The sequence below is a fragment of the Eucalyptus grandis genome, chromosome 3 (genome assembly GCF_016545825.1).
Source record: "Eucalyptus grandis isolate ANBG69807.140 chromosome 3, ASM1654582v1, whole genome shotgun sequence".
In the NCBI taxonomy this organism is placed as follows: Eukaryota; Viridiplantae; Streptophyta; class Magnoliopsida; order Myrtales; family Myrtaceae; genus Eucalyptus; species Eucalyptus grandis.
Window position 1 is genome coordinate 8,045,299 of NC_052614.1, and position 7,819 is coordinate 8,053,117.

General features: G+C 40.7%; 1 protein-coding gene across 3 annotated transcripts; it reads left to right on the forward strand.

Annotated features, from left to right (window-relative positions):
* The first annotated feature begins 141 nt into the window (after positions 1-141).
* Positions 142-6,968, forward strand: LOC104436341. Of its 3 annotated transcripts, none has more exons than XM_010049083.3 (15): positions 142-524; positions 1,101-1,188; positions 1,440-1,548; positions 1,915-2,051; positions 2,159-2,229; positions 2,308-2,389; positions 2,478-2,608; positions 3,241-3,405; positions 3,494-3,805; positions 4,106-4,150; positions 4,225-4,265; positions 4,774-4,870; positions 4,953-5,133; positions 5,249-5,380; positions 5,962-6,968. In XM_010049083.3, exons 1-15 carry the CDS (start codon positions 353-355, stop codon positions 6,248-6,250), a joined length of 2,052 nt encoding a protein of 683 aa, XP_010047385.2. In that variant the 5' UTR covers positions 142-352; the 3' UTR covers positions 6,251-6,968. The 3 variants fall into 3 exon arrangements, with proteins under 3 accessions (XP_010047385.2, XP_039166361.1, XP_010047386.2); XM_039310427.1 differs by having other exon boundaries at positions 6,004-6,968; XM_010049084.3 differs by having other exon boundaries at positions 4,109-4,150.
* The last annotated feature ends 851 nt before the right edge of the window (positions 6,969-7,819 follow it).

Here is a 7,819-nt window from a genome sequence, read left to right on the forward strand (position 1 = left end):
AATCCATCCGGAAAGCGGCCGCACAAAGTCCAAAAAAAAACAAAAAACAAAAAAGCAATTAAAAAAAAGAAAAAAAGAGGACTTAAGCGAAGTATAAATACCCCCGAAACCAATTTTCCATTCGCTTTCCTGCGTCGGCGTCTTCCTGGCACCTGCCTCTGCCCTTCTCTCTCTTCCTCTCTCCCTTTCTCTCTCTTCTCCTGACGTGCTAAAACCTCTCTGAAACCTTCGCATCCCCCTCTCCCTCGATCGCGGCGGAACCAATCTCCCGTGATCGCGAGCGCCTCCTGAGGTGCCCCTCCTCCTCCTCCTCCTCCTCCTCCTCCTCCGGCTGCTGGTTTTTGTGCGGGCGATGTCGATCAGGTTCAAGTTCAGGAGCGCCCCGAACTTCGACTCGGTCGACGTCGGGGACGGCCGGACCTCCGTCTCGGTCGGCGACCTCAAGTCCAGGATCCGGCGCCTCAAGAACCTGAACATCTGCTCCGGCTCCGATCTCCGCGTCTCCGACGCCGTCACCGGCGAAGGTGCGAGCCTCTTTCGCCGGTTTGGTTTTTTTGTTTTTTGTTTTTCCGGTTTTTCGTGGAATCGGCGGAATTCGGCGGAGCGGCGGAGCGCGAGCGCTTTCCGATTGGGACGGCGGCCGGAGGTGAGGCGAGAATTGGCGGCGGGGCCGTTTGGATTTGGTGGAGGAATTGCGTATGAATGGAACGTGAATGAGAAGTAGTCCTGTGTTCGTGAATTAGGTGGGGGCGTGTCATCGGTACGGTGGCGTACGTATTGATTAACTGATATTAGTCTATGATGGAGTAGGATGCGCCTTGTCATCTTGTACGCCGTGCATGGAATTACTATCGGCTATGCGGAGAGAGGCGATCCCTTGATTGCAAGCCGTAATGGCGACCAGTTCTTTTGGCTTTGATTTTTATAAATTATAGATGCCAGAGAGTACCTGGTTACTTCCATAAAAAACTCGCAACATTCTGCATGCTCCACTCGAAATGTTGTGGTTCCCAAGTCCGATGCACTTGAAGTTGTATTTATTTTATGTAAGCGCAGGTTTAGCGAAATTGATTTCATTGTGATCTTTTCTATATATGCAGAGTACAAAGATGACAATGTTGAAATTCCAAGTGGTTCGAGCGTGATTATTAAGAGAGTACCTGCTGGATTTGCGTCGCCTCTTACCATGTAAGATCGGGAGTTGCAAAATAACTCTCTGTAGTTCCCTAATTAGCCAGTCTCTATCAGCTTAGTGATTCACATCTATATTTTTACCGAATTGTCGGCGCTCTTGCTATCACCTCATTATTTTCCGTATCCAAATTTAAATGGTAGGACTGAGGGCAATTAATGATATATTGTATGCGTATCTTTTTTTTGCTTGGTCATTTACTTTTCACACATAATTCTTTCTTATTGTCAAATCTACGTATTTGTAGCCATTGCAATGATGTTATTGAGAATTTTGGGATCAAGGATATTAATCCTGGTGCTATCTCTTCACTGGATGATAAGGACAGGACTTCGAAGAAACCTTCTCTTTCAGTGGTATGTCATAACTAGCAGCTTTGATTACATTTTACTTTATGTTAATTTTGATCAAACGTTGGGAGGGTATTTACTGGGAAATAAGTGAGATTGTTCTCCAACATTTCTATTGACCCATATGCACTCTCTAACCAAATTGCAACTCACATAAATCACCTTCTTAACTATATGCCGGAACCTGTTAATTATGATGCTTATCCTTGGTTTATTATCTCGCATACCAAGTAATCTTTTCTTACTTGCTGGTACAAATTTTTTGCATCTAATTGCCTTTTCATTCTTCGTGTTTTCCTTTTTATAAAATTTTGATAGAAGATCATGGTTTGTTCAATTCCAATTAAATTCAATTGCTGTTTTCTTGCATAGAAAGAGGACATCATTGATTTTGATGACTTCGGGGATGACGTGTGTCCTGTTCTCGAGAGAATGGTTGATGATTCCAGCTTCAATGTCGAGAAAAAGTGCAGTATTAGCAGTGAAAGCCCCAAAATTGGTGCTGTCAGGTGGTTTTGATCTGAACCTGATTAATCAGATTCACTATTGTCCACTTACTGGGCTTTAGTACTAATTGTGTTTACTTTTCTTTGTCGCACTTTTGTTGTGTTCTCAGATGTACTAAGCTAACAAGAGAAGTAGGTCGGAGATTGGATGATAGTGATTGCAGTGAGTCTGTTTCAAAAGGTAACTCGCATTCTATGTATTGTGTGCTTCTCTCAACTCTCCTGCCATGTATTCCACCTTATGTGAACTTTCTTCCAGGTCCCTTGGCAATGGGGATCGGAAGGGACAAGTTGCTGGTTGAGGGAAAAATTAAAACTGAAGAACCTTCAAAATTGCAAAAGTAAAGTGTTCTCATGTGTTCCTTTGTTTTAGTGTGTGTTGTCATTTGTCCCAACAGTCTGACTCTTATGCTTTCTCGGAAATTACAGGGCCATGAATGCCTCTTTTATAGCTACTCAAAATGCTGACCTGCCCTCAGAGCTCAAATGCTCTCTCTGCAAGGCACCTTTTGATGAAGCAGTGATGATACGTTGTTGCCAGAATAGTTATTGTGAGCGATGTAAGTTTTTTATTCATGTTTTTTCTGTGAAGTTTATTTAGTAGTAACCCATTATTTAAAATTCTCCGAAGATCGGCAAACATCTACTCAGATGAGCTATTGGGATAGGGGAGTCTTTCTAATCACCAGAAGGGATCTTATTATGTTGGGTTGAAGCATTTGTCGTATGGTCTTCACTACTGAGGAGTTGGGATTTGGTATAAGAAGATTAAGTTCTCCAGCAAGCCAAATTATGTAAAATGTATTGATCTCCTAGCTGTCCTAAGGAATTGAGTTTGAACTTCCCATACTTTTGCACATGCCTAAATGTCCATGGTATTCATACTCAGCGGCCATCACATGGAATTTCTCATCAAACTGCACACCACTACAAAGATGTGAAGTGCATCCTTATGAACCTGAAGTGAAGCTAGCATGTTCTGTTCTTTGATTTTCATTTGTGTATCAAGTACATCTCAGTTCTTCTCCTTGAATGTTTATATCACTGGCTTTCTGTGGGGTCAAATGAACAAAATTAAAAAAAGGCACATATGTGTTTTTGTCTTGCTTTTCACGACCAATGATTTGGCAGGACCTTTTAATTTTTTTGTACTGTTACTCTGACAACATCGGTTTGTTTATTTGGTGCATAGGTATTTGTCCAGTGCTAAATGAGAAGTCACGCTGTCCAAATTGTTCTGCGAAATGCAGAGCTGAAGATTTGCTACCTAATGTATCTCTCAGGCATGCTGTTGAGGTCTTTCTTAGATCCCAGGTTTTTGCTGATGGTGTGGAGGATATCCATCATCATGCATCCGGTAAGGATACTTTCTGGTTGTTATCAAGATGGGATTTTGTTGTTTTCTTTATTCATGCTTCATGCTTTGTGCTTTTGGTGAACATCAGATGGGGAATCTGGCATTCAAGGAAAAGAAGCGTCTGGTGATTTGACCATTGTTAAGAGGGGCTCCAAGTGTTGTCAACCTTCCCAAGTAATTGGGAAAGGACCTGGCCACGTCATATCAGAACCTGCCCTAGATTGGAAGTCCAGGAACAGAGCAGTGACAGCTGGTTCCTGTTCTAATGTAGATGCAATAGAGAGGGTAAGGCAGATGTATGAAGAAGAAGTGGATTCTAGTTGTCCTGTAGATCTCAGATGTGGAAATTTGGTGGTGTTTCCTGATTCTGAAGTGAAAAGCCAGTCCATGCCAGAGCAAGGTACATCTATATGACTAACCTTAATGATGTTGCTTGCTGTTGCTCACACTCAGCCAAGAGGCTTTACTGGTTTGCCATCTTGGGACAAATTTCTCTTGCTGAGAAGCAATTTTTCAAGTGGAGTAGATTTTTTTTTTTTTTGGTCGAGATATGTTTTCTAGACGAACTAACAAAATAGAAGACTCCTTATTTTCCTTAAGCTCAGTATTTTTGTTAGCAAACTACTATCTTGTACTGTTCGCATCTTTTACCTTTTGACTTCATTGTTTTTCCTTGTCTGTCTTCTTTCTGTCATTCCAGCAGATTCTTTCGTAAAGAGAAGGAATGGGTTGATCAACTCCACAGGTTCAAGACATATTGTATATTCGAAATATAGTGACATTGGTCTGTTCTTCAATCTAACGGTTGTGAAATTTCAGGTGGGGATCTAAATTTATTGGAGACTGGAAGAGATGGGAAGGTAATGCATCTTGGTAGTGCTCATCATGGGTCTATTCATAGAGTTGATGATAATTTTCACAAAATCTGGTCGAATGATCTTGTGGTGTCTGGCTTGTTGGTGCTCATTGACATGAATCTGCAATTTGAGTTCATGTGATAGGTTTGAGTTACTAAAGTTTCTTTACCCATAGACGCTCTCTTTTAAGAGCGTACAGGTGGTTTTCTTGGTTTTCTGCCTTTTTACCAGGATTAAGCTGGTTGAATCCATTTCATTTTTTTTCCATTATTTTTAGAAGACTGGAACCGGACTTGATAGAACTGCTTTTCTTTGTACCATTTGATGCTAAAATTTTAATGATGTTTTTGTGATTTGAGAAGTCATATGTTGTCACTCGAAATTGTTGGCTTATCTTGTTCCCCCCACCTGTACTTTATTACTGCCTTCAAACTTGATTCAGACATTTTTTTCCTGTTGCTCTTTTTGCATCAATTACTTTCCCAATCTGATCCTACGCCACCTTTTGCAGATGCAGGGGTGCCGAGCCTGTTACATGTGCGGCTCTTTGCATCATTTGATAAGAAATTGTCCCCATGCTTCCACACCACATCCTATGCCTCAGAGAGGTAATATCTTGTATCCTATCTATAACCACGTGTGCAGCCATATCCAGGAGGGTTGTGTCTGATGATTTTCTTTGGATTCCAGGAAATGCTTTCTTCCCAGATAATGTCTCTCCATTTGGAAATTCTACTCCCCATGTTAGGCCTTTTGTGGATCAATATGTTAATTTTGGGATGATGCCCCTCAATTCTGCTGTTGTTCCCGCTGCACCTTTGTCTGTTCCAATGTATATGTCTACGATTTATGGTGGATTGCCCACCTATGGGTAAGTCTGTTTCAGTTTCTGCTTCTCTAGTGTTAAAAGTTCCCAAAGGCACTATCTTTTAGATTTAAATTTAGCTGAGCATGGTCTTGTCATATTTTGATGCACCATGTTGCAGTGGCTTTATGAGGTTGGGAAGCATGGAACCTGTGGGTGGAGTTGGTACAGGCCCTGACCATAGCTTTCAAAAGCTAAATGATCTTCACAGTCGTGAAAAGCAACGGGAACTGGCCAAGAAGCATATGATGAGGTAATTTTTGTTCCCCATTAGCAGTCTGTGATTCATTGCTGTGCCACTAGCTAGATAATTGAGTATTTCATAAGTCGTATAGCTGAATACTCACATTAAGAGGAAGCATTGGACATTCCACTAGGAAAATTGGAAAATGTAGGCAATTTGCTTGAACAAGCAAGACAGCTGCATATCATGTTCTATGCTTTTGGACATCTTGTTCCATCTGCACTGTAGTCATTACAGGGAGCAAGTCATTTATTTAGCTAATTCTGCCTTATGATTTAATTGAAAATATGCTCATCTGTAATTTTTTTTTAAGGAGTCGTATGGTTTGTTAACGTATCTCAAAATGTTGGTTTTAGGATTACTAAAATCATCAAGAAGCACCTTAAGTATTGGTCAGATGAATTTCAGTGCTTTTAATCCTTTACCTTTGAAGTGGAACATTAGTGTTTTGGAAATTCTTCTTCCAACTTTAATGTACCTCACGTAAAAGTTGTATTAATATAATTTCTCTACTTCTGCAAGATCTCTTTCTAAATTGCAATAATCCTTTCTTTGTCTGACTGCTGACAAGTAATTTGTCGGTTCTTCAGGGATACATCTACTGATTTTGGAGTTGATGATGGTTTTATTAGGAGATGTCATCTTGTTGATGTGGAAAGATATCAGAAGGATAGTTTCAGCTATTCTGATGACAGCTTTTCCCAAAAGCCTCAAAGAGAGCATTGGCACGGACATAATCTAGATTCAGACATCCGCTGGACTGATGAAAGGCATCAGAAGACTTCTCACTCATTGACTTCAGCTAGAGATGGAAGATTGTGTCGTCATGATGGAATATCTTCTCCAGGAAGCAAAGGATATTCCAAATTGCTTCACTAGGCGAGCCAAAGAGAGGCACTATTATCAAAATAAAGGCTCGAAAATGCATAAAGAGAACATGGCATGGTTTTCGAGTGATTCAAGTTGGAGTCCCTGTCAGGCTGAAAAAAGAATAGATACCAAGAGAAAAAGAGATGAATCTAATGTCAAGAGGCATAACAGAAAACCTCGTTCTCCAGAACTTGACTGTTTACATAAGTCTCCCAGTGACAAAGAAAATAGGATGAGAGAAAAGAAGTTCAGTCATAGGCCAAGAGAGTCCAGACATTTACAGTGCTGCAGGAATGATGGGAGGTCTGTGAATGATGAACGCATTCAGGACAGATGGAAGATGGTGAGTGGGTCTGATGAGGATGGTGGAGGTAGACCGCAACAATACAAGCGCAAAAAAGTCCGGTAGAAGAACTAATATACCCAGTTGGTGAGGTAAACTGTAGATGTGTACATACTCATGCTAGGTGATCTATCTGGATTCCTTTTCTTGTGTTAAGACTTTGGAATAGCTGTAGTTATGCTTTACAATCGTTTTAACAGCAATAGAAACTAGGATTACTGGATTTAATGGACAGCTCCCTTGGATACACATAGGTTTTGTCTATATTGTTAGAATTTTCTGTTTGTTGACACCTGTCTAATTGATGAGTCAACTTATGGATAATTTCCAATTGGTTGTAGTTTGTGTTATTTGCTTACTAATGATTTGACTTTTTTAGCTTGAGTTCGGCAGCCAGCAAAGAACAATTAAACGAGGGGAGATGATTTATTTACTTAGACTTGTCATGGCCTTAAGCCGTGTGCGACGTGTGCAACTTTGTTTTGCTTGTCGTACTGAAGCCAGTCGAGGTATGTTCTTCTTTACGAGAGAGAGAGAAAAGGAAAACAAGCAATGCCAACAAAATGCGATCAGTGTTATTCTTTCCCCTCCCGTCCCTGGCCTTCAGAATGCCAAATGACTTTCTTTGGTAAGTGCAAGTCTTTGTGCTCGAGAAAGTTTCGATGGTGATGGGCTGTGTTTATAACTGCTTTCCTGTTTTTGTTCAAAAAGGAGGGGGTGAGAGACGGGGAATTTTTTTTCTCAAGGACAAATTCAACCAAACTTTCCTTAGCCATTGAGATTAGGGCTTGGAGTCTAGATTCCTTTTATTTTCGCCTTGTAGTGAAACCAAAACGTATCTTGGTGTTAACAGTTTCCGAAATTCCCCTTTTGCCCTGTGGCTTTCTCCCTCAAAACCTCACATTCAGTGATCATTCGCACCAAAATATGCAAGCATACAAGCGTACTACATCCATAGAAATACATGTACATATGTTTACACTAGATGTATTTTTACGTACATGTGCACATACATACGTACATACATACATGCATGCAGATCCCTTGATTTTCCAGAAAACTGTCTTTGAGTCCGTATTACTCGATGTGTTTACAGAAAAAAACAAAAGCATACAAGCGTATAGAATTATATGTACATATGTTTACACGCATGTATTTCTATGCACATGTACATGCATACGTACATACCTACATACATGCAGATCCCTTGATGTTCCGGAAAACTGTGGAGTCCA

Bases quoted from the DNA above. Each gene is read 5' to 3' on its own strand.
- LOC104436341 (XM_010049083.3), top strand. From the start codon at position 353: ATGTCGATCAGGTTCAAGTTCAGGAGCGCCCCGAACTTCGACTCGGTC. The intron at 2,230-2,307 runs GTAACTCGCATT...ACTTTCTTCCAG, and splicing joins CAGTGAGTCTGTTTCAAAAG to GTCCCTTGGCAATGGGGATC. The intron at 2,609-3,240 runs GTAAGTTTTTTA...TTTGGTGCATAG, and splicing joins GAATAGTTATTGTGAGCGAT to GTATTTGTCCAGTGCTAAAT.